This window comes from Theropithecus gelada, chromosome 7b, assembly GCF_003255815.1.
Source record: "Theropithecus gelada isolate Dixy chromosome 7b, Tgel_1.0, whole genome shotgun sequence".
NCBI classification, from domain to species: Eukaryota; Metazoa; Chordata; class Mammalia; order Primates; family Cercopithecidae; genus Theropithecus; species Theropithecus gelada.
In genome coordinates this window covers 4,550,010-4,576,133 of record NC_037675.1, presented here as the reverse complement: position 1 = coordinate 4,576,133, position 26,124 = coordinate 4,550,010, and the positions used below count along the sequence as shown (strand labels likewise).

Here is a 26,124-nt window from a genome sequence, read left to right as displayed (position 1 = left end):
TGACAATTATTTACATTGCATTTGCTTTGTATTAGGTATTATAAATAATTTAGAGGTGATTTATAGTATATGGAAGGATGTTTGTAGGTTACATACAAATACTGTGCCCTTTTATATCAGGGATTTGAGTATGCATAGATTTTGGTGTCTGTAGGGGGCTCTGAAACCAATACCCCTGCTGTACTGAGGGACAGCTGTGCTCCACTCTTCCCCACTGGGGACCGATAGCCTTGGGGAAGTGGACAGTCCTGGTTCTTGGGTCAAGGAAGAGGACCATGGCCTGGAACATCCTGGCCCTGTCCACTATAGCTTGACCGAGTAGGCTCTAAGGCTGGCTTATAAGGAAGGAAAGAGGAAATGAGGTAGTAATTATTGTGTCATAGGCAAAAGCCTCACACTGGCTCTTGCCTTCCCCTGGGAAAAAATTCTTTAGCATTTCTCTGTACGTTTCATTGTGATTTTAGAGCAAGTGTCTGAATGATTACAAAGATTAAATGTATTTCCTTTTTTTTTTTTTTTTTGAGACAGAGCCTTGTTCTGTCGCCCATGCTGGAGTACAATGGCACAGTCTCGGCTCACTGCAACCTCCGCCTCCTTGGTTTAAGCAACTCTCCTGCCTCAGCCTCCCCAGTAGCTAGGACTACAGGCGTGTGCCACCACATCCAGCTAATTTTTGTATTTTCAGTAGAGACAGGGTTTCACCATGTTTGCCAGGCTGCTCTCAAACTCCTGACCTCAGGTGATCTACCCGCCTCAGCCTCTTTCCAAAGTGCTGTGATTACAGGTGTGAGCCACTGCACTCGGCCTGCTAGGTTTTTCTGTTTGTTTGACAAAAGGAATGCCAGACCAACTCAATCTCCAAACAAGCACCCAGATCCAGTTATGGCTTTAACTCAAATTAAATGGAGAATCTGGTTTCAGGGACCAGTTCTTCCATTTTTGGTAGCTTGGTTTGTCATGGAGACTAAAGTTCTTACCATGATGATTTTTTTTTTTTAAATTTTATTTTTGTTTTTTTCTGCTGTTTAAACCATGATGAATTTTTAGCAACCTCTCATCTGGGCAGATTCTCCCAAGAGATAGTGATTGCTTAGGAACACTTTACAGCTCAGCCTAAGGGAGAACATACCAGAAGCATGGCTGGATGAGAAAGGAGTGGCCTGCCTGGGAAAGTACTCCGTTCCCATCTTCAGAGGGGTCTGGTGGCGGCTAGATGGCCTTTGGTGAGGATGCTGTCTGGTTGCATTGGCTGGCCCGGAAGGTCATTCCAAATTCTGTGGCTTATGAGTCCAGACAACAGGACAAGGACACTGTGTGTGTCTTTTCATGAGCCAGTGGCCAGATGACGAAAAGTACCCTATGCTCTTTTAAATCAAAAACAGGATGTAAGTTTTTTAAAAAACTCAATATGCTTTATTTAGAATTACCATGTGCTATATCTAACTAAATATTCCAGAGCATTTTATTCTTTCCAGACATGTTTTCTCTTATACTTTCCTAGCTCCTTTGTGACATCGTACACTTACTTTGTCCTTTTAAAGTTATCAATAGTGTGAAAAAAAGTTGTTTTGTTTTGTTTTGTTTGCTGGTTAGATGGTAGAAAACATGGCCTTCATCTCTTTTTTTGGCATGTATGTAGAAGTTACTGAGTTAAAACTGAAAAGGCACCTTTAATTTATGACAGTATCATAATTGTAATTAAAAAATTAAACTTCTTGTTTGGAAATGTAAAATCTACCCCAAAGTAGAATAAAGAACCCCCTTAGACTCATCACCAGATTCAATATTTTTCAACATTTTGCCATTCTTGTTTCATCTGTCTCCTCCCCTTTGTTTTTTCTCTTTTAATTCCAAATTACAGATCTCTTCTAAACTCAGTGAAGTGTCCTACCAAGTTGAATCACAGTGGTGGATCTGGTGTGATTCAGAATGCAGTGGGGGTGAAAGGAGGGAGTAGGCAGTCTGGCAGGTGTCTGTCTTTTACATATGTTTCCTACGGCAGGAAGAGGTTGGTGGTGGGATGAACAGGCACTTTGACTTATTTCCTACTTGCCCTGAAGTGCCTACCTGACCCTTCTGGCCTCCAAGGGTGCCTTTGGCCAGTTCCCTCACCAGCCACTAGGCTGGACTCCTGTCACTGCTCACGTCTTAGTTGATCAAAAGCCAGTTCTTCCCTTCTGCAGTTCCTTTCTATCACCATAAGAAGCAAATCAGTTTCCTCTGGAGGAGATAAATGGGCAAACCTGATTTACCCAGAACATATTTCTCTAGTCATTGTCCTATTAGCATTAAAGTTAAAAGGAGAACTACACTCAACAGAAGGCCTCCCTCACCACCAAAGATATCACACCAGGTAGGGAGGCAGGGATGGGAACAGGCAGTTTAAAACTTCTACTTCTGTGGAGGCTTGGGTGGCGCTCCCTGGAAAGACAGTAAAATGCCTTTAGAGGCTTGGGTTTGCATTCACCCTGCCATGCCATCCCTGAGAACTTGAAGCTGAAATTCTTCATTTTATCGTGGAAATTTGTAACTGTGCAGAAAAGTAGAAAGAGAAGAATAAGAAGCTCCCCTATAGCCCTCACCAGTTTTTAATAATTATTAACATTTTGCATTTAAACTTTTTGATTATGCAGCCTAGTAGTGAAAAGAGTTTTATATCCCCAATTTGGGTATGTTCTTTGTTTTTTAAATTATGTACATATAACACTGTATTGTATATATTGTTATTGTATATATTGTTAATATTAAGTACACAAAAAAATAGAAAACTAAGTGGAAACAGAACTTCTAATGTTTTCCCCATACCCTGTGCTCATCCTGTAAATTCCCTGGAGGTACACATTCCTCTTTGGAGCCAAATCATTTAGAAACATTATGTAATTCAGCAAACATGTGTTGGAGCCCACTGTGTGGCTGCCACTGTGCAAATGCTGGAGGGAAGATGCTGGGGGAGAAATCCGAGGTCTCACTGCTACAGCCTACTCTATCACGGTCAGGGAATAAACGTCACCCACCTTCTCCAGGTGAGAAGCCCTGCCTGAGACATAGACCTTATTCTCCACCTTTTCTTGAGCAGGATCCCCCAGCATGAACTCTGGGAGTGTTTCATGCGTTGTTGTTATTTCTTCTTCTTCTTCTTTTTTTAAGAGATGGGGTCTGTCTGTGTTGCCCAGGCTGGTCTTGTACTCTTGAGCTCAAGTGATCCTCCTACCTCGGCCTCCCAAAGTGCTGGGATTACAGGTGTGAGCCACCACCATGCCCAGCCGTTATTTCTTGTTTTGAGATACTGTTTTGCCTGGCCCTCTGTGATCATTTTGATTGGTCTGTTATTGACTTTACCTGCTAAAAACAAAACAGAACAACCCCAAAACAGTTTTATCTCTATCATTTTCTGGAGTCACCTTTTAACTTAGTCTATCTGTTAACTTTACTTCCCTTTTATCTTTCATTTAAAAATACAGACTGGGAAGGGGCAACACAAGGGCCACAGACATGGTGATAGGCCAGGGCCTAAATCAGAAGGTTGGGTGCTGGCACCTTCGCTGGTCTGCTCTGCTCTTCATCTCTTCTTTTCATTCCTCACAGCAAGGCTTATTTAGTCCTTTGGAGAAGATTGGATCCCCAAATCAGCTGGTCAAAAAAGGCATAGCCTCCAGGTTAAAAACAAACAAAAAAGCCATCTAGGTGGTTCAAGGGCTCTGAGGGTCTAATCACTTATGCGAGAATGGACTAGACTAGCCCCGGAGATAGTGTAATGCTTGGCAGGCTGCTGGGGGAAAAGCCTTCCAAAACCCAGAACAGCTAGGAGCCTCACAGGAGTTTTGTGACCCGAAGCCCCTGCCTGCTGGCATACCTAGGCCCTGCACAGGGCAAAGGAAGAGTGTCGGAGGCTGCTGTCAGAGAGGCTGGCTGGGTGCTGGCAGGTCTGATGCTGGAGGTTTGTAATACATTTTGAACTTCTCTTTAAGTTTCTCTTTTCTTTTTTTTTTTTTTTTTGAGACGGAGTCTCGCTCTGTCGCCCAGGCTAGAGTGCAGTGGCCGGATCTCAGCTCACTGCAAGCTCCGCCTCCCGGGTTTACGCCATTCTCCTGCCTCAGCCTCCTGAGTAGCTGGGACTACAGGCGCCCGCCACGTCGCCCGGCTAGTTTTTTGTATTTTTTAGTAGAGACAGGGTTTCACCGTGTTAGCCAGGATGGTCTCGATTTCCTGACCTCGTGATCGCCCGTCTCGGCCTCCCAAAGTGCTGGGATTACAGGCTTGAGCCACCACGCCTGGCCCCTCTTTTCTTTTTTTTGAATGATGTTATAATAGGGTATTTAACCAAGTATGACATCCTTTTTTATTCGGCTTAGTTTATAAGGTAGACTTAAATGATCCATTTAACCCCAAGGCAGTGTGAATTAATAGCAGCCCCTTTGTTGTAGGCAGGCCTTCACGACTCCCCCACTTGTCATGAGAATCAAAGGAGGTGCTGGCAGTGCCTAGAATGAGCTCCAGCTGGGTTCCCAAGAGAGGCACAGTTGTTCCTTTGTTATTTAGACTTGTCCTTTTTTAAACAGGGAGGCTATAACATCTTCCATTAGCTTTAGCCTACATATAAATAAAGAGCCCTGCAAGCTTCAGGAACCTGCCTTACTTCCTAAACTTGTTAAATCTCCACTCTTCCCCAAAGGATTTTTTTTTTTTTTTTAAGATGGAGTTTCGTTCCTGTTGCCCAGACTGGAGTGCAATGGTGCAATCTCAGCTCACTGCAACCTCCGTCTCCTGGATTCAAACAATTCTCCTGCTTCAGCCTCCCCAGTAGCTGGGATTACAGGCATGTACCACCATGCTTGGCTAATTTTGTATTTTTAGTAGACACGGGGTTTCACCGTATTGGTCAGGCTGGTCTTCAACTCCTGACCTTAGGTGATCCGCCCACCTCAGCCTCCCAAAGTGCTGGGATTACAGGCGTGAGCCACCGCGCCCGGCCCCCAGCGGAATTTTTTAAAAAGAGTGTGGTCTCATTATGTTGCCCAGCCTGGACACCAACAGAAATTTATTTAGTACTGGTGGCCAATCTCCCGCGGATTTGTCAAGAACTGAAGACGTGAACTAAAGAAGAACCAAGCAGCATCACGGGCAAGCTGGCGGCCGGTAGAGCTAAATGATGAGTTTAAGGATGCCATCAGAACCAAGCATTAACTACCCTATCTGGTGTCTCTATACCAGCTACATTTCCAACTAGTCTCCTCTCCTACCCAAGCTCTGTTGGAAACACATACAAACCCAAGTATACAGAGGAATTAAGAAGAGTTGGGGTAGCATTTCAATTCTATCAGAGGAAGCATTGTCGTCAATGAATAGCTTTGTGACTTTTAGCTAACCATTTACGTAATATTAAGTTAGTTACTTACTCCAAATGAGACTACTGGAGCCAATGTCAATTTGTAGGTGTGCCGTTTATATTGCTTCATAGTCAGGTATCTTAGCAAGACTGTTATCCTGTAATTGAATCTTAAATCTTCAGTAGATTTAGGAGAACGTAGTACAATTTATCTGGAGAATTTCTTTTTCATTTTTCTTTTTTTAAGCAACAAGGTCTCACTGTGTCCCCCAGGCTGGAGTGCAGTGGTATGATGATAGCTCACTGCAGCCTCCACCTCCTGTGCTCAAGGTATCTTCCCGCCTCAGCCTCCCAAGTAGCTGGGACTACAGGTGTGTGCCACTGTGCCTAGCTAGTTTTTAAATTCTTAGCAGACACAAGGTCTGGCTATGCTGCCCAGGCTGGTCTCGAACTCCTGGGCTCAAGCAGGCCTCCCACTATGACTTCCCAAAGTACTGGGATTACAGGCAGGAGCCATGGCACCCAGTCTGGAAAATTTCTTAATAGTTTTTTTTTTTTTTTTTAAACTTCTGTATATATCAGTACAAATCTGTCTAAAATCTCAAAAAGAATTGATTTTATGTAGGCTATATAGCAAAGGAGGCAAAGCGGTGAGGTGAAGAGAATACTGAGTGAGGCTCGGGATCCTGAGTTTAAGTTTTTAGGCCACTACAAACTAGCTCTGTGATCTTGAGAAAAATCACTTCAGCTCTCTGGATCTTGGTTTCCCATCTGTAGACAGAAAGAACAGAATTCCACTCCCTCTTGCTTTTACTTGTGTAGCTCTCTCTGCTAAGCCAGCAACTCCAGTTCCCTTCCTTTGCCTATCCCCACCTTATTTTCACCTGCTGCAAGCTGGAAAACGAGGTGCCTCAGTTTGTTAGACTTGGGTGGGGTATAATGGAGAACTGGTGGGGTTCCTTTCTAACTGCTGTCCTCTGGGGTTCTTATCCATTTTTGTTATTTAGAGGCTTTCTTTGCTTTCTGGCTCACCGCTGAGATGGTTGAAGTTGCCACATAAATGACCCCTGGCTCAAGCATAAAATAATTGTGACCTCACATTCCAGTGCAGTCCTCTGTAATATTGAAGCTTCATGCCAGTATACATTCCCAGTGTTGACAGTGGTATTCCAGGAAAATACATATTGCTCTTGCAGGAGTTTTATCACTTTTTTTCTTGATCATGAGTCATCATGAGGCCTGTCATTGAAGCTACCAAGAGTTGTCCTATGTAGAATTGCTTCTGTTTGAGAATATCGATTAGGCACCCCTTTGTAAAGATGCTGAGGTTGTGGTATTCTGGATCAATACTTTTTCAAGGTATTAACCATTTATATGCTTACTCCTGCTTTTCTGCATGTTTTTAATATTTTTTTTAAAACTTGGTAGAACTTTTTGGTTTTTTTTGAGATGGAGTCTCGCTTTGTCGCCCAGGCTGGAATGCAGTGGCGCAATCTCAGCTCACTGCAACTTCTGCCTCCCAGGTTCAAGCAATTCTCCTGCTTTAGCCTCCCCAGTAGCTGGGACTATGGATACCCACTACCATGCCCACCTAGTTTTTGTGTTTTTAGTAGAGATGGGGTTTCACCATGTTGGCCAGACTGGTCTCAAACTCCTGACTTCATGATCCACCCACCTTGGCCTCCCAAAGTGCTGGGATTATAGGTGTGAGCCACTGTGCCTGGCCCTGTAGAACTTCTTACATGGAAGGATGTATTTGGTCATACCATTAGCATTTAGAAACCCATATTTCACTTCAAGGTATTTGGAAATTACATTTCTCCTGTTTTTAATAACTTTGTATAAAAATACAACTATAAGCTAGAATTTATTTTTCTACTTAGCTGCGGAAGAAAAAAGTATGTCTTGATTGTTCACACATAAAGAATATACTGTACCATATATAATTTTACTAATGATAATCTTCCTAGTTGATAATAAACAACAACTCTCCAATTCTTGGACTTCAGCTTATTTCCTAACACAGCATGGGCTTATGTAGGAATCTGCTTATGGTTTACCAGTCAAGTAGGATCTGGAGTTTCTAATTAACCACAAACATAGTGATATGCCAACAGTATGGTACATCTACCCAAATAGTTAATGCAAACGTAGGTCACATTGATAGATCAATAGTGTCTAAATTAGAGGAAGTAATTTCCCCCCAGGTGACGAAACCTAGTTGCAACTTTTCAGTCATTCATCCCAGGCTGCAGCTTTCAGATGCTATGGGATAGGTAGGTGTGCACCTACATGTAACTGAGATCTCATGTAACTGAGCTCCAGGTCCCTTGGGGAAGTACTCCGGGAGTATGGTACTGTCTGCCATTAGCTCTAAACTTCTACCTGGAAATCCACAACTCTGCTTCTTTTGGAAGATTCACGTGTGCTGTTTGATTACAGAAAGAGTTCTGCCATTAGCATTAGCCATGTCACTCCCCTCCCCGGTCTATCTAGCACTGGATTCCAGACACTGATGTGGAGAAGCATTTCTATATGGAGGCACAGAAGCCCTCTCTTCCTCATTTGATGTCTAGGTCCCATGTTCTGAAACAGGAGAGTGCTTTTCAGAGCCTGAGCCTAAGGCCCTCCTTAAAATACGTCAATTCCCGTTTATAGGTTCATTTCTTTCTTGTTTGCTTTCTGTATTTATTTATTTAGAGACAGGGTTTCCCCTCTGTCACCCAGTCTGGAGTGTAGTGGCAGGATCTCTGCCTCCCGGGCTCAAGTGATCCTCCTGCCTCAGCCTTCCAAGTAGCTGGGACTACAAGCGTGAACCACCACACCTGACAAATTTTTGTATTTTTTGTAAAGACGGGGTTTTGCCATGTTGCCCAGACTGGTCTCGAACTTATGAGCTCAAGCGATCCACCCACATCAGCCTCCCAAAGTGCTGGGATTACAGGCCTAAGCCACTGTGCCTGGCTGCCATTCGCAGCTTCTTTTGACTTACACCTCCCTTGTTCTTCAAGAAAATGAGGTCAGGCGCAGTGACTCACTCACGCCTGTAATCCCAGCACTTTGGGAAGCCAAGGTGGGTGGATCACTTGAGGCCAGGAGATCGAGACCAGCCTGGGCAACATGGCAAAACCATCTCTACTAAAAATAAAAAAAATAAAAAAATTAGCCAGGCGTGATGGCACATGCCTGTACTCCCAGCTACTCAAGAGGCTGAGGCAGGAGAGTTGCTCGAACTTGGGAGGCAGAGGTTACGGTGAGCTGAGATCACACTACTGCACTACAGCCTGGGGACAGAGTGTGACTCTGTCTCAAAAAAAAAAAAAAAGGTAAGAAAAATGGAATTTTCTATTTCATTCAGTCTCTCTCTGCCATCACTACCATATTAGCCAGCTTTGCTTTTGTAACAATCTAAACACTCAGACTCTCAACAAACATTTATTTTTCACTCATGTTACTTGCCAGTGGTGCCGGAATACCTTTTATGGCTCTCCTCTGTGTATCTTCTCTGTCGTAACTGAGGCTGAGGGAGCATCCCCTACTTAAGACGTGGTAGTCTCATGGCAGAAGGAAGAATATGAGTTTCTGTTCGAACAATATGAACATCACATTTGCTCATAAGCCATTGGCCAAAGCAAGTCACGTGGGCCAGTCAACTTTTTTTTAGCCATTCATCCCAGGCTGCAGCTGGGTGACGTCTGAGGTGATTTGCAATGGCAACAGATGGTGCCTGAGCTGTAGGACCCTTGGGGAGCACTGTGGGAGGCTCAGAATGCTGGGGCAGTCCCTAATAGTGATGCTGCTACTCCTGACCATGAAAGGGCTCTGCAGGTTAGCCCCACCTTTGACAAGATGCTTCCCAGTGTTCCACCATGCAGACACTCATCCTCCTTTCCAATGTCTGGGTATCCCTGGGACAAGCAACTCTTACGTATGTAACATCATTTTGTCTTCTCAACAAGCCCGTGGAAGTTATTATCATTTCCACTTTTTTGATAAGGAAGATGAAGTAACTTGTTAATAAGTGGAACATCCTGAACTTGAACTGTTTCTTTGACTCTGAAACATATGTATTTTTGGGGTGTTGTTGTTGTTGTTATTTTTATTTTTATTTTCTGAGACAGAGTCTCACTCTGTCACCCGGGCTGGAGTGTAGTGGCGTGATCTCAGCTCACTGCAACCTCTGCTTCCTGGGTTCAAGCGATTCTCCTGCCTCAGCTTCCTGAGTAGCTAGGATTACAGGCATGCGCCACCATGCCCAGCTAATTTTTGTATTTTTAGTAGAGATGGGATTTCACCATGTTGGCCAGGCTGGTCTTGAACTCCTGACCTTGTGATCCACCCACCTCAGCCTCCCAAAGTGGTGGGATTACAGGCATGAGCCACGGCGCCCAGCCTGTTGTTATTTTTAAGAGACAGAGTCTTGTTCTGCCACCCAGGCTGGAGTACAGTGGCACAATCATAGCTCACTGTAGCCTGAAATTTTTGGGGTCAAGGGATCCTGAGCCTCAGCCTCAGCCTCCTGAGTAGCTAGCACTACAGGTGCATGTCACCACACCAGCTAATTTAACAAAAATTTTTGTAGAGACAGGGTCTCACTGTGTTGTCCAGGCTGGACTCTAACTCCTGGCCTCAAGTGACCCTCCCCCTTGGCCTCCTGCAGTTCTAGGATTATAGACATGAGCCACTACAACCAGCCCAAATGATACATTCTTTGACTGGCAACGTGAAATGTTTAAAATACTGGCCAGGTGCAATTGCTCACGCCTGTAATCCCAGTACTTTGGGAGGCCGAGGCGGGCGGATCACTTGAGGTCAGGAGTTCAAGACCAGTGTGGCCAACATGGTGAAACCCCATCTCTACTAAAAATACAAAAATTGGCCGGGTGTGGTGGCGGGCACCTTTAATCCCAGCTACTCAGGAAGCTAAGGCAGGAGAATTGCTTGAACCCAGGAGGTGGAGGTTGCAGCGAGCCAAGATTGCACCACCACACTCCATCCTGGGCAACGGAGAGAGACTCTCAAAAAATTAAAAAATGGCCGGGCACGGTGGCTCACGCCTGTAATCCCAGCGGTTTGGGAGGCCGAGGTGGGCGGATCACAAGGTCAGGAGATTGAGACCATCCTGGCTAACATGGTGAAACCACATCTCTACTAAAAATACAAAAAAAAATTAGCCGGGCTTGGTGGCGGGCACCTGTAGTCCCAGCTACTCGGGAGACTGAGGCAGGAGAATGGTGTGAACCCTGGAGGTGGAGCTTGCAGTGAGCCAAGATCACGCCACTGCACTTCAGCCTGGGGGACAGAGCGAGACTCTATCTCGAGAAAAAAACATAAAAATAAAAATAAAAATAAAATAAATAGGCTGGGTACAATGGCTCACGCCTGTAATCCCAGTACATTGGGAGGCCGAGGCGGGCGGATTGGCTTAGGTCAGGAGTTCGAGACCAGCCTGGCCAACATGGTGAATCCCCGTCTCTACTAAAAATACAAAGAAATTAGCTGGGAGTGGTTGCATGTGCCTATAATCCCAGCTACTGGGGAGGCTGAGGCAGGGGAATTGCTTGAACCAGGGAGGTGAGGCTGCAATGAGCTGAGATCACGCCACTACAGTCCAGCCTGGGCGACACAGCAAGACTCTGTCTCAAAAAAATAATAAAATAAAAAAAGAAAATACTGTATGTACTCTGCAGATATAACCATGTAAGAACTTACCTGGATAAAACTTGAAAAGGAGTAGAAAAAGTGAAGCACTCGGCCTTTTGAGTGGCATAGTATTTCTTTGCCACCCAGGCTGGAGTGCAGTGGCATGATCTTGGCTCACTGCAACCTCTGCCTCCTGGGTTCAAGTGATTCTAGTGCCACCATACCTGGCTAATTTTCGTATTTTTAGTAGAGGCGGGGTTTTGTCGTGTTGCCCAGGCTGGTCTCAAACTCCGGATCTCAGATGATCCACTTCCCTCGGCCTCCCAAAGTGCTGGGATTACAGGTGTGAGCCACTGCACCCAGCCCAGACTTCATCCTTAAACCTCCTTCAGTTTCCAGCTTCCCTGACTGAACAGCTACTCTAATTCATTTGATGAGAAAGGCAGGTCTTTGAGAAGTAATTGAGAAGGTTAAGCCAAATATAGTTTGGAGTTAGATCAAATACTGCAGGGGCAGAGAGTTGAGATTGGGCCACAGTGAGGAAGAGAAGAAAATATCAAATATAAGCAGAGATTAACACCCCACAACTGAATACCAGCAGTAATACAGGATTTGGGCCAGCAGCGGGGTTAATGCAAAAGAGGCAGCTGGTAAATCGAAAATATAAGCTTTTGTTTTGTTTTGTTTTTTGTTTTGTTTTAGAGACAAGGTCTTGCTCTGTTGCCCAGGCTGGAGTGCAGTGGTGTGATTGTAGTTCACTGCAGCCTTGAACACCTGGGTTCAAGTGATCCTCCCGCCTTAGCCTGCCCGGTAGCAAGGACTACAGGTGGCCACCACCAAGCCCCACTAATTTTTTTATGTTTGTTTTTGTTTTTGTTTTTGTAGAAGTGAGGGCTTGCATTGTTACCCAGGCTGGTCTTGAACTCCTGGCCTCAAGTGGTCCTCCCACCTCATGCTCCCAAAGTGCTGGGTTGGACTGCAGGCATGCACCACCATGCCTAGCTAATTTGTTTGTGTGTAGAGCTAATTTTTGTATTTTTTGTAGAGACAGGGTCTCACTATGTTTCCCAGGCTGGTCTCAAACTCCTGGCCTCAAGCAGTTCTCCCACCTCCACCTCCCAAAGTGTTGGGACTCTAGACGAGCCACCTCACCCAGCCAGAGAATATAAACTTAATAGGAAGTCTAAAAGACATTTCAGGAACTCTGATTTTGGGAACGCCTTCTAAAGACCCTTCTCCCCACTCTATGAACTGGCCTCCAGAAGCCCAGTTTGGCAGTAATTGTGCAGTGGCTCAGGCCTATAATCCCAACACTTTGGGAGGCCAAGTGGGGTAGATAACTTGAGGTCAGGAGTTCGAGACCAGTCTGACCAACATGGCAAGACCCTGTCTCTACAAAAAAATAAAAAATTTAGCCAGGCATGTTGGCATGTGCCATAGTCCCAGCTACTCAGGAGGCTGAGCCTGGGAAGTGGAGGTTGCAGTGAGCCAAGATTGTGCCACTGCACTCCAGCCTGGGCAGCAGAGTGAGACGCTGTCTCAAAAAAAAGAGATCCTGTGTCCTCATTGCATCTTGCCAAGAAGCACCTGATATCAGTTTGTCTCATTATTTTTCAGGTATTTCAATATATTATTCTCTAGAATAGAGTATTCCATTGTCTGAGATCAAATCTAGCTTCCCTATATCATAGTGGCTATTTTTCTTCCAGCCCAGAAGTTGTTCCTTGGTAAGATAACTTTATTTTGTGAGTTTATAGATTTGGATTATAAAAATAGATCAAAACTGTTAGACTAAATTGACCCAGACATTTTATGAGTCCACTTGGGAGAAATAGGAGTAATTCTCAAATCCAAAATGAGAAAATCCATGTTTAACAAAGAAAAATTAGTTTTTAGCTGAAGGAAGTCCCCTATAAAAACATATTGTGTCACAGGATTCCCTTCACAGTGAGCTACCAATTTTATATGTGACTCAATTGACCTAAAAGAAAACTCTGTTTTAAATGATTAGTATGTGAGGTGATGGATATGTTAATTAACTTGATTTCATCATTTTGCTATGTATACATATATCAAAATGTCATGTTGTACAGTGTAAATATATACAATTTTTCTGTCAGTAACACCTTAATGCTGGAGGGGATGGGAGAAGAAAATCTGTTTTCTTTATTTCACAAGCACATCTATTGTGTAATGTATACACATTGCCCCATTATGTGAGATTTATTGGCCTAGCCTAGGATTTGGCTTTTGACAACCAAAAAGGTTGCCCTTTGTGATGCCAGTCTCAAAAATGTTAAGAACGTACCCCAAGCATCTCTTTAAAAAGGATTTTGGATTTATTGACCATGAATTTATCTTGAATCTGTTTCTTTCATTTGTACCATTTAGGGACTGATGATTTGTATTTTTTCCACTTGTATTTACATCGCATTCCTTTTTCCCTTTTTAACTCAGGGGTTACACACTCTGAATGTCTAAAATGATGAGTCAGTGAAATGGTTTGTGTGTAAGGATTCACAATAAGAGAGTGGGTGTCCCATCTACAGGGAGCAGCCACGCTCAACTTCAGCCTGAGATGAGTGTGGTTCAGTGTGGCCACGATATTTTGATTTATGGCTGGGCGTGGTGGCTCATGCCTGTAATCCCAGCACTTTGGGAGGCTGAGGCGGGCTGATCACCTGAGGTCAGGAGTTCAAGACCAGCCTGACCAACATGGTGAAACCCCGTCTCTACTAAAAATACAAAAATTAGCTGGGCATGGTGGCACACATCTGTAATCCCAGCTACTTGGGAGGCTGAGGCAGGAGAATTGCTTGAACCTGGGAGGCGGAGTTTGCAGTGAGCCAAGATTGCACCATTGCACTCCAGCCTAGGCAACAGAGCAAGACTCCATCTCAAAAAAAAAAAAAAAAAATTCTGATTTTTCCCTAGAATCCTCAAGTCTGAATTTTCAAACATTGTGAATTCAATCAAAAATTTTAAAAGACACCGTGCAGAACAAATAGGTGCCTCATGGCTTGCCAGTTTCTTTAATATACCTCTTTTACATTTCAGAGTGTCCTTTCTAGTTTTCTGGGATTTAGTATATGAATTCACCGTCTTCTGATTCTCCTCCCCCAATTGCATGACAGCTTTTATTCTTCTTTCAGCTTTTCTCTTAACACACTACAGACTATTTTTCATTATTTTTAGGTTATTATAAAGAAACGGTTCCATATACTACTTTATTTACCTTGACCCAAGGCCCACTAATGTATAATAAGTAAAACTGTAAAATCGGTCCTTTCATCTGCTGTGGTTATCAGTTGTTCTTGAGGGTGAGTGACAATTTCATGGTTGGAGGCCAACTCTTCTTCCCTTCTCTCTGCAGCCGTCATTTCACCAAGCTGATAATGTTCGGGGAACCCGCCATCACGGGCTGGTGGAGAGGCCATCCAGGAACCGCTTCCACCCCCTGCACCGAAGGTCTGGGGACAAGCCAGGGCGACAAATATCCTTTTTTACTCTTCAAAGGGAGTGTGCATTCTGAAATGTTTGAAAAGTGTTCAGGATTTATCTTCCCTGCAATTCTCCTTTGGCCTCAAAATCTTCATTTATCTGATGAAAGGAGGCAATACAAATAAATGAGTTGGAAACGAGAAACATCTCTGCAGTCAGCATTTGGAAGCGTCATTGTAGGTGTTTATGATAGCATCAATAAAGTTCAGTTTAACGAAATAACAACAAAAACAACCTGTAATTCAGTCCCATTGCAGGGTGTTCTGAGCATTTTCTCCAGAAACTGGCCAAGTTAAAGTTAAACCTGCGTTTGGATCAGGTTAGAGAGACTTAGTTTATCTAGCAAAAATGGACATACAGATATGTGATTTATTTGTATTTCTTTTGATCTGCTGACCTGCTTTTGGAACTTACAGATGAAATTTCATATGATTTTCTATTTGTGATGTTTCAAACTCAGTAAGTGATAACTAAAATAAACCCAGAATATAGGAAAATCTCATGCAGTGATGTAGAGTCACACCAAACTCTATGCTGTTAAGTAGAAATAAAGGAAAGGAAATGGTGAATTCACCGGACAGTTTCATTTAATCAGTGCTGTTTATGGGGCGGCAGTGGTGGGTGCTGCTGTGCAACCAGCATTTTGCCGAAGGCTTTGGGGAACAGAACTGAGCTGGATTTTTTGGGAGAGGACACAGAAGTGTGCCAAGAGGGACTGTGCTCTTACTTCATTCTTCTCAGTACTCGGTCGCAGGGGTGGAGGAAGGAGAAGAAAGGCGGGGTGGGTCTCGCTGCGGAGAGCTGAATTCCTGGCAGTGATGGTAGAGCTGGCTTCATAAGCCTAGAAACCAGGAAGTGGGGGCAGGGCACTCATGTTTACTGAGCACCTACCCATGCCAGGCACTGTGATGGGCAATTTATGTGTCATTTAGTCCTCAAAAACTCACTGAGTCGTTTATTTTTTCAACCCTCATTTTCTGATGAGGAAACTTGAGTGTGTGGTGAAGTAACTTGCTCAGGATTCAGACCAGGCCCAGGTGATGGCCCAGCCTGTGCTCTACCCTCCCCATGCCACCTGCGTCCACTCGCAGTGAGGAGGACCTTGTACAAGGGAGCCAGGAGTTGTGGGGGCACCCTAGGGAAACCCCAACTTTTCTTGCCTTCAAGCTTCTTGCAGTTTTTAATCTATTTGGAGGCAAGGATAATGACCCCGGGGAATGTTTGTCTCTCCCCTTTTTCCCACCCCTAGGGACACACCACATTTGGTCCACAGAAGGACCGACTTCTGATTTTGTATATTATGTGGCTGTTATCAAGGAAAGTAAAGATGATAAATGATCTTGAGAATCTATTCTGGAATGTGTGATAACTTTGACATTGAATGAAAAAGGCAAAAGGAAACGGAGGCAATTCATCAGTAAATTTGCACATGTCAGGATGGAGTAGTACCTCAAACCATTGTCCAAATTGCCAAGAATGTTCAGGCAAAAGACTTTGAGTGTTTCTTTGCTTGATTTAACAATGTATATTTTTTTGGCCGGTCACGGTGGCTCATGCCTGTAATCCCAACACTTTGGGAGGCCGAGGCAGGCAGATCATGAGGTCAGGAGATTGAGACCATCCTGGCTAACGTGATGAAACCCGGTCTCTACTAAAATTACAAAAAATTAGCCAGGCGTGGTGGCGGGTGCCTATAGTCCCAGGCTGAGGCAGGAGAATGGCGTGAACCTGGGAGGTAGAGTTTGCAGTGAGCTGAGATCGCGCCACTGCACTCCAGCCTGGGCAACAGAGCGAGACTCCGTCTCAAAAAAAAAAAAACAGTGTATACTTTTTCAGTTCTCAGTTCCCTCTTTCTCCTGTCAGTGCTCTCATTTCTATATATTAGTTTAAACATTATGCTATATATGTATGTGTGTATGTATATGTGGCTATCTCAGATACTTTTGAAGTACAGTCTAAATGTATAAGCATACATAAAGCTTTACTAACCAAAATAGAGGAGGATATTGAAGAAAAAAGAGTAGAATGTTTATTCACTTACAAAAATTATTTGTTAAGTATGTGCTAGTGGTCAGACACCGTTTTAGACATTTTAGTTCACTGTAACATTAAACAGCATGGCCCCTGACCTCAAGTTGCCCAGAGTTCAGTGGGAGAGGCTACTCAGCAAACAAGCAGCCACGGCAGGTATGGCGTCTGCAGGGAGGCAGCTCAGGGGCTGTGGGAGCACGCCAGAGGTGCAGCTTGAACCAGTCTGGGGAAACAAAGAAGGCATCCTGGGGGAAAATCTGAGGCTTGAAGGTTAAGAAGTAAGAGGATAAAGTGTTCATTCAGCAGATATTTACCGAGCCCCTTCTCTGTGCCAGGCGCTGTTCTAAGCATGGGGACCCAGTGATGAATAAGGAAGACATAGTTCCTGCTTTCTTGAGTTTACAGTCCTGTGGGAGATGACAGCAAACAGGCAATAATAAAGGAAAATGGCTTTAGATGGTAATGATTGAGATTTAAGAGAGTAAAGCAGTTGGGAGGTATGTTCCAGGCAGAGGGAAGAGAATGTAGTGCAAAGTCCCAGAAAGGGAGATGACTTCTTGTGTTCAGGGGACCCTATCTCTTATGATAGGGTATAATCTGGCACTGTATGGATCAACTTGAGACCATAAGCAAAGCTAGTCAACTACTAAAGGAAGGGGAAGCAAAAACCAAGTTAATATGCAGAGAAATTAAAGTTGTTAGACAGTGTGAGTCAGATTCACTGATCACGAACCATGTCTTTGTGGTCTCCTAAGCCCTTATGTTGGGGTCCTGGGACTGGACATCTCTTGATGCAAAGAAAGTTCTTTAGCCCAGTCTCTTGAGGAATCAAGGGTCCGTGAAATGGGATGATTTTATTTTGGTGTTAATCTATTCCAGAGAACTTAGAGGAGGAGGGCTGTGATTCCATCTTTGCTTTCGTGGCCTTCATTCTGTTAGTTGTGAAATAATTTGCCTAAAATTGTGGCCTTGCACATTTGTCTATGACTTTTTAAATGAAGTTTCATCATTTGAAAGTATAAAACACTGGCTTGAACCTTTGTTAGAACAAAAGGAAAAAATCAGAATTCTCTTATTACAGCTGTTTCTCAGCTTGGGTGTTATTTAAGACACACTGGCTTAGACATGTGTTCTAAGGGTTCACTCCTATGATAGGGTGATCTCAAATAAAATGAACATGTTTAACAAATATTCTGGCTTCCTCTCAGAGTGGGCAGCCACAGCACCCAGAGCTCTGGCACAGGAGATTCCTTCTGGAGTGGGCTTTGCTCTTGGCATGGGCGGCCACACAAGACCAAGGCACAGCTGCAGCTGGGCCCTGGCCTAGCCCCACACAGGCAGAGGAGAGGCACTGCCAGGGCTTGCTCCTGGCTGGGGGCCTGGGCTTGGGCACTTGGAATAGAAGCCCTTCTGCTCTTCTGCAGCTGCGCAGTCTGTAGCAGCCCTTCTTACTCCCGCTCCTCAAGGTTGGCGGATGTGCTGTGTCCCAAACACCATCGCTGAACTTCTGAACTATTAACATAAATTTATAGCAAATAAAATATTTTCTCAGACTTGTGGGTAACACACTGAGAAAGAAGGAGACATGCTGAAGAAACATAGAAAATGCCTTCCTCTAAAGGAAGTCAAGAGTTCACTAGCATGGAGGGTCATGAAGAGATGCCTAAGACCTACCAGAATTAGGATTGATTCTCCTCTCTGGGCTGGGCCTTGCTTGGATTCTTTTCATCATAATGAGAGGAAAATGTTAGGACATTGGTTTGTAGGACACTGTTTCTTTGAAATGCATGGCCTATTTCATTTGAGAAACACCATGCTCTGTATCTCCTCTTGGAGCCTGACCATATATATTAGGGCTCTGAAAAGTCCTGCAGTTAAGAAACTTCTCATCTTTAACCCAGGATTTCCAAAACTTAAGTGATCACAAAATCCAGCTTTTACCTAACACCCATCTTATCTTAAAGGACAAGGAAACATTAGTTTTTAGAATTTTAAGGGGTAAATATTCTGACTTCACGATACCACATGCAACCTATTTGCCTCTCATGTGCTGAGGGAAACAGGATGTTCTTATAAATGCAAGGACTAAAAAAGATGCCACTCATATCCTCCTTTACAGTTTCACTTTAAGATGCCTTCTAGTGGGACACAGTTGGAGGTAAAGGGACAAAAGGAAGTAGAATGACAAGAAACACATGGCTGAGAAATCAGGAAGGAGCCAAATTATGGCCAGTTTTCTGTATTCAATCTGAGCCTGAAACTTGTCGTGGTGGGTGGGTTCTATTAACCAGACTCTGAGTCCACTTACCCCACCAGCTGCATGGAAGGCCGCAGGCCTGCCTCACAAACCGTGTCCCTGGCAGAACACAGAGTTCCAGAGCAGGAGAGAAATGATTGGCTTCCAGGCTGCCCCGAGCCCTGCCCAGGTACCCTGACCGCAAAGGGACGGGAAGCCAAGAGAAGGGAACCCTGCGCCTGCTCACCCAGCCGCAGGTCAAGCAGCACAAAGAAAGGGACAGGGGCGGGTCTTGTTTTCAGCTTCTGTGACTCAGTAACCCCACCCACTGGTAAACAGGCCAACTGATGTCCTCTCTTATCAGCAGACGAAGAGCTGTTCCCCTTCCTTTGGGGAAGAGTAAGAACTGTTGCATCTAATACTCCGCAGGTTGAGAGGAACCTCAACCTCAATCCCTGTGTTGATGGATTGAAGCAGTAATTCAAGGAGGAAGATTTTCCTGCACAGAACTGCAGAGGCTTGGGGAGAGAGAGAGCAGACTGGGATGACTCTGAGATCCTAACCTGAGTGTCTTGGTGGAAGGTGGCCTTACTAAATAAGGTGGACTATAAGAAGAGGAACAGATTAAGGGGACAGTGGTTGGTTGGATTTTTGGTAGAATTTGAGCTGTCTTTTGGCAGAGAAGTTGAGTAGGCAGTTGGAAATATGCACTTGGAGTTCACAAATTAACTATTGGGAACTGGAAGTATGGATTTATGAGTTACTGGACTGTGGGTGACAGTGGGGCCGAGAGAAGGATGGGATTGGCCAAAGCGAGCATGAAGGACGGGGGCTCTCCACCAGGAAGACAGGCACTGGCCCTGAAGCTCTTAGGAAGCGCCTCCTAAAGCCCCTGTGCCCGGAGGCTCCTGCCACCCCCTCCACCTGCTCCCACTCTACCTGGTGCCCAGTGATCCTGAGAGCATCCTGTGCCTCTCAGAGCAATGCAAGCAGGTGTGGCCTGAGGCTGTGAGGCCACAGGACCCCAGGGAACATCAGGACGGAAGGCAAAGGGGCAGAGAGGAGTGCACAGAAGGATAAGAAAAGATCCATGTGAGTGTGGGGTTTTTTTTTTAAACTTTAATTTTTGTTTCCATCCATTGCAGCCACCTCTTCTTTGTTTATCTTTTTCATTATCCCTCCTCCCTGCCTTCCTTTTTTAAGTGGAAATCTTCTTGAGCCAAAGGCTTCACTAAGCTTAACTAAGGAAGCAACGGAGGAGGTGCTGATGTGGTTGTTAAAAGCCTGGTGGCCTGTGCTGCCCTTCCATTGGCACGCTGGCACCTGGCGGGGATGCCAGAAATGCTTCTTGAGTAAATGGCAAATTCAAGTTTATAAATAAGAGTGTTTCCTCTGTCTCAAGGTTGTGACTTAGGGCATGTCAGTGTTGTGGAGTAATTTAAAGCCACCTGAATGAAGTTTTCTGAAATTTTCCAGAGAACAAATAAACTTTTTCTAGATATTCCTTGCATTAACTGTAAGTGTGTAACATGAGTGGTTCTCTTGGGTTTTCAAATATTCACTAAATTAGATGAGATAGTAAAAATTAAGAGAGCTCAGAGGTCACATCTTTTAACTTTTGATGCCTCAACCTAATTATATTAAAAATTTCCAGGAATTTACTATATTTTCACATTGTTAATATCAGGAAGGTTACAATGCTAGCTCATACCTCAACATTGAAATCACCGACATTTGATCATTACGTGACTATTACACCACTGCATTCTAATTTGTATTATCAGTACTATGAAATCAGAGGTATTGAGTTTAAAGATGGCAGTGTACTGAGAAAAATGGGAAACTTCTGCTTCCTGAAATTAAGTGTTTCTGAACAGAGATTCATCAAATCTGCAGAAAAGAGAAAGGCAGATAACCATAGGTTCTGAGGCTCAGTGTTTCCTCCCTAATGGCGTGGCCAGCAGAAATACTGACAGGTTTTGTCTCTCACGGGCCTTCCTATTTATCACCTTTTCCTCTCCTGCCTCCTACTGTGGTCTTGCCTCATCTGTACTTCATGTACGTTAAGCCTAATAGTGAATGTTGAAGAAATGTCTCTCTTTGGAAATTATCTGTTTTATTTTATCGATTTAAAGTCAAATTAAGACATAAGATAATGAGACTTGTCAAAGAAAACTAATACGTAGAAGATAAAACTTGCAATCCTAATGCTTCTCCTGGCAAAGAAGACATTTCCCACCAAATCACTAAGAACTCATGAGAGCCTCCGTTTTCCTAATTCCAGATTCTGTATTTATTTGAGCTGCCCAGCCCAGGCCTGCAGGATAGGGCCCCACTCCTTCAAGGCTCCTGTTTCCTCCTGAGCCCGAGCCAATTATACCTTCTCTTATAGCCTCCATCCTTCTTCCCAGAACACTCCAGGTACTATTTTCTATTTTCTGGGGGCATTTGGCGTAGTTCACTGTTTCCTGAGAGGCAGCATAGCTTAGCGGAGAGCTCTCAGGCTTTGGTGTCAGTGAGTTGTGGGTTTGACCCCTGATCCACCAGGCCTGCTATCTGATCTTGGATTTCTCAGGTCTTCTAGAACTGAGCCTCAGTTTCTTCAGCTGTAAAATGGGGGAAATAGCTGCCTCTCAGGATTAAGATTAAATAAAGTGTGAACTCAGCACAGGCCTGGCACACAGTAGGTGCTTAGATATCTGTTTTCACATTTCTGTCTTAATGTGTAGCTTGTATCTTCTTTATTATTTCCACCTTAAGAAATAAAGGTTTGGGATGAAAAGTATTACTGGTAACTGCAGAATGTATATTTCATCCAATCAGTGATCCAGGAGACAAAAGGAATGGGCTTGGTTTGGGTGAGTGTTAAGGAGGCAACGTTCCACATAGGAGGAGAGAAAGGGGAAATGGCATTAGCAAAGGCAGAGGGGCAGGAAAATACAGGCTGTGTTTGTGAAACTCAGACAGTTGAAGGGAAGACAAGAGCAGAAGAGGCCAATGTCCCCAAATTGTGGAACACCACAATTATTAAGCCAGTAAGTTTTGATTTTGCCTTTTAGGCTGAATAAAATCATTGAAGATTTCTTGCCAAAATAATATGATTAACAGTGTCTTCAGAAGACTATTGTGTGCGAACAGTTAACTAAACGAATGAAAACAACGCCTCTCTGCTCGGTGTGTAGTGCAGCATCCCATTTGTGTCTCCATGCATCCGGAATATGCTCCAAGCCATGCTAGACCCAGTGAACAACACAACATTGATAAGACAGTGCCCCCAATAACACTGGAAAGTTTACGTTTCTTCACACATCTAATGCGCCTCTTTTTTGGTTATAAATACCAGGAACCCACCTTAACTGAAAAACAGAAAATGTATTGGCATATGTCACTGGAAGCCCAAGGGCTAGATCCAAGGAGTCATATAATACCATTGAGACCTACCTCTGAGGTACCACTTCTGAGATGACTTCAGGCGTAACAGATAGGCTTTCCCCAAGGGGAGACCCCCAGGTTCAGAAGGCCCTTGGGCTCACCAGCCCTATTGGGGCACTCCTTTTTTCCCACTCAAAAGCACTCTCCTTGGTTCTGTTTGCATCATGAACCTATCCCTGAGCCAAACACTGTTTCCAGGGGCTAAAGTACCTAGACTAGAATCCTGGGCCTGGGTTCCTCATGTGTGGCACAGAGGGAATGGCAACGTTACCAGGTTTGGAGCGAGAGTGGAGACAGTTCCTGCAAACAAAAGGTGCCAGGCAGGCAAAACATAATAAACACCCCACAAAAAATCATGCAAAGAAAACACTGGTTAGAAGACAGCAGAATAGGCTGTCCTTGAGGAGGGGTGATAAGAGAAAGCATGAAGGAAGAGCTGTCAGGTACAGGGATAAAGAGCCAAAAACTCAGTTGTTTTACCTGTCCGTGAGTCCACCTTGCTAATTCTGCTTCAACTTTCCATTAATTTGTTTTTTTCCTTTATTAAAAATTCTACTTTGATGGTAGTGCTTTTGGAGCCAATTATTCCTCACAGCCTCTGGATGAGAGTTGGCCAAGGTAAGCAAGCCATACTTTAAAAGATATAATGGGCATGTGTTACTTTTAGATAACTTCACTTTATCTACTTTGAATGTTGTTTGGAAATTGCTAATATAAAGCATAGAATCCTGTTTTCTCTTATAACATTTAATTTCAGTGGGAGGATCACTTGAGACCAAGAGTTTTGAGGCTCTAGTGTGCGATGATGGGGTCTGTGAATAGCTACTGCACTCCAGCCTGGGCAGCATAGCAAGATGCCATCTCTTAAAAACAAAAACAAAAACAAAAAACACCTTATTGACTGGGCACGGTGACTCACGCCTGTAATCCCTGTACTTTGGGACGCTGAGGCGGGCGGATCACGAGGTCAGGAGATTGAGACCATCCTGGCCAACATGATGAAACCCCGTCTCTACTAAAAATACAAAAATTAGCTGGGCGTGAGGACGTGTGCCTGTAATCCCAGCTACTTGGGAGGCTGAAGCAGGAGAATTGCTTGAACCAGAGAGTCGGAGTTGCAGTGAGCCGAGATCACGCCACAGCACTCCAGCCTGGTAACAGAGTGAGACTCCATCTCAAAAAACAAAAACAGAAACAAACATCTAAGCATTTCCAATGGTAGGCTTATACGAAAGTCTAAAATGAAAAGTTATTTAAAGAAATCTAGATCTTCATATTTAAAACCAAATAGAAACACATTTGGAATATGTTTACCAGCAGAATATGGCATTCTTATGTTTGAGACTTAGAAAAATAAGCATTTTTTCTCAGAATGTCTTAGTAAGCTGCTGAAAAGGACAAAAGACTCTTAAAATGGTAATTTGCACAGTGTATTTGATTTAAGGTCTCTTTGAGTATTTTTGTACCCAATACAGAGGGTAACAGAAAATAGAATTAACTGAGAAAAAGCCCCTGCAGCATCTGTTGTGTGCCTGGTATCATTTTCAGATCACCAAGTCAGATTTAGGAGGCGTTTAAAATGTGTGTATCAAAAATATTTAGCTCTCCGGATTGAAGTCTACTCTCCATCCATTCTCTGGGCAAATACTGACTGAGCACTTACTGTGTATAATGTAGTCTGGGTCTGGGGAAGGAAATAAAGATGGGTAAAAGTGCGTCCCCACCTCAGGTAGGTTGTCCGCCACCCTCAAGAATCGTGGGATCCAGGGTTGTAGAATAAATACAATATTTTATTACATCAGTAAAAGGCATCTCCAAACTGATATTTTTCTTTTATGTATCCAAGAAATGTCTTCTGCTTTTCAGAGCACCAGGATTGGCTAGACTTAATATTTTCATACCCTGGGCAACTGTAACAATTCTCTTCCTCTTCATGTCCGTTGGTAGGGGAATAAAAAATTTTTGCATCCAAGATTGCCAAGGCTCCCCCTACATGTATACTGAACTCCTCATCTGCCCAGCTAGCTAATCCTGTTCCTTATGGGTTTGTAGTAGTTTTTATACTGGAAATCAAAGATCACAGGATTGGAAGGATCATTGAGTCTTACCTCATTTTAACAATGATGAGCAAAATGAGCGAGGTGTGCGGTATTTTTAAGTGACTTGCAGAGCAAGGTGAGTAGAAGAGCCAGTTCTCAAATGCAAGTGCTGAGACCCTCCTTTGCTGTCGTGGATTGACTTCTTTTCCTTTTATGTTGTTCTGGTTTTTAAAGGCAGCAGCCTCCTTGGAAAGACGAAAAGCATCCTGGGTTCAGGCTGACATCTGCACTTAACAGGTACATGGGTTGTTTCCTGGTAGGAGTAGATTTTAAAGCAGCTTAACCGTCCTGATATTTTTTACATAGCAACCAGTTGCCAGAGTGTGTTTATGTAAGCTGTGTTGATACATATTCAAAACAAAACCCACCATTTTTTGAGTGTCTACAGGGGGCAGTATAGAGCACACGAGGTCTGGAATGAGACTACCAGGGTTTGCGTCTTACTGTATGACCTTGAGCAGATTTTTTACCTTCCGATTGCCTCAGTTTACTCATTTGAAAAATGGAGATAATGGTACCTAGATCATGGGTTGGTTGTGAGGGTTGAACAAGATAAGACCTGGGAAGCACACGTGCTGAATAAACATGAGCTATTATCATGATCACTTTGGGCCAGACTCTAGGAGTAAGAGTTCCACCTCAGTCATTTTTTTCAATCCTGACAACACCCTACAAGAATGAGTATTATTTTCCATTCTAAAAGGTTAAGTGACTTGTTTAAGGGCTTTAGCTAATAGGTAAAGGACTAGGATTGAGAAAAAAAAAAAAAAAGCAACTGAGCACAGTGGCTCACACCTGTAGTCCCAACACTTTGGGAGGCTGAGGCCAGAGGATCACGTGAGCCCAGCAGTTTGAGGCCAGCCTGGGCAAGATGGTGAGACCCTGTCTCTATGGGAAAAAAAAAAAGGCGGGGGCGTGGTGCCACGTGCCTGTGGTTCCAGCTACTCAGAAGGCTGAGGTGGGGAGAATCACCTGATCCCAAGGAGGCTGAGGCTGCAGTAAGCCCTGTTTGCACCATTGCACTCCAGCCTGGGCAACAGAGACGCTGTCTCAAAACAAAAAAGAAACCTGATGAATGGTGCAAAATTTTAAATATTTTTTTATTTTATTTTATTATTTTTTTTTTTGAGACAGTCTCGCTGTCTCAAAACAGAAGTGTTGTAAAAGGCCTGTGGTGCCCATCCTCAGCTTCACTCATTGTCAGCATTCTGCCAGTCTCTCCAAACCTACCCCCCATCCCAATCACATGATTGGCTAGATATAGTATCGTACCTGGAAATATCTCCAGCAGTGTAAGGCCAACGAGAACCTTTTTTAAAAAACATAACCACAATGCCGCTATTACACTTAACAAAATTAAAAATAACTCCTTAATATAATTTAATGCCCGGTCTGTATTTAGATTTTCCCACTTGGCTCTGCATTTGTTTGATATTCTCTCAAGTCTCTGAATCTAGGCTGGAATCTGAACCCAGGCCTCTCTGATCTCAGCAGCCATGCTCCTTCTGTTGCACTATGGGTTCTGCCCTTGTCTGCCTCTTCCCTCCTCTGAAGCCACATGGCTTCATAGCCACCTGAGGCTGGCACTGGACTGAACCACAAAGAAGCACTGTAGGCTAATGAAGTTGCTTACCGGTTCTTTTTATGGCCAACAGTTTGACCTTATGATGAGATAAATAAATAATCATCTCTTACAACCAAAGCTGTGTAGACATTGAAGCTATCTGGGAGAATTTCAGAAATTTGCTATACATTAGTGGCTCCAACATTTTCTCTTAGGACCACTTTACAGTCTTAAAAAACACGGAGGCCTGGTGCAGTGGCTCATGCCTGTAATTCCAGCACTTTGGGAGGCC

The 26,124-nt window shown here is 43.9% G+C and overlaps 1 protein-coding gene across 2 annotated transcripts in view; it reads left to right on the top strand.

Moving 5' to 3' along the window:
- Positions 1–26,124, top strand: part of CRTC3 (CREB regulated transcription coactivator 3) — a 118,408-nt gene that overhangs the window by 52,204 nt on the left and 40,080 nt on the right. For both annotated transcript variants that reach the window (XM_025392553.1, XM_025392552.1), the window contains exons 3-5: positions 14,343–14,462; positions 22,726–22,787; positions 24,443–24,505. In XM_025392553.1, the coding sequence (XP_025248338.1) occupies positions 14,343–14,462; positions 22,726–22,787; positions 24,443–24,505 (245 nt within the window). The remainder of the gene's footprint in view (positions 1–14,342; positions 14,463–22,725; positions 22,788–24,442; positions 24,506–26,124) is intronic.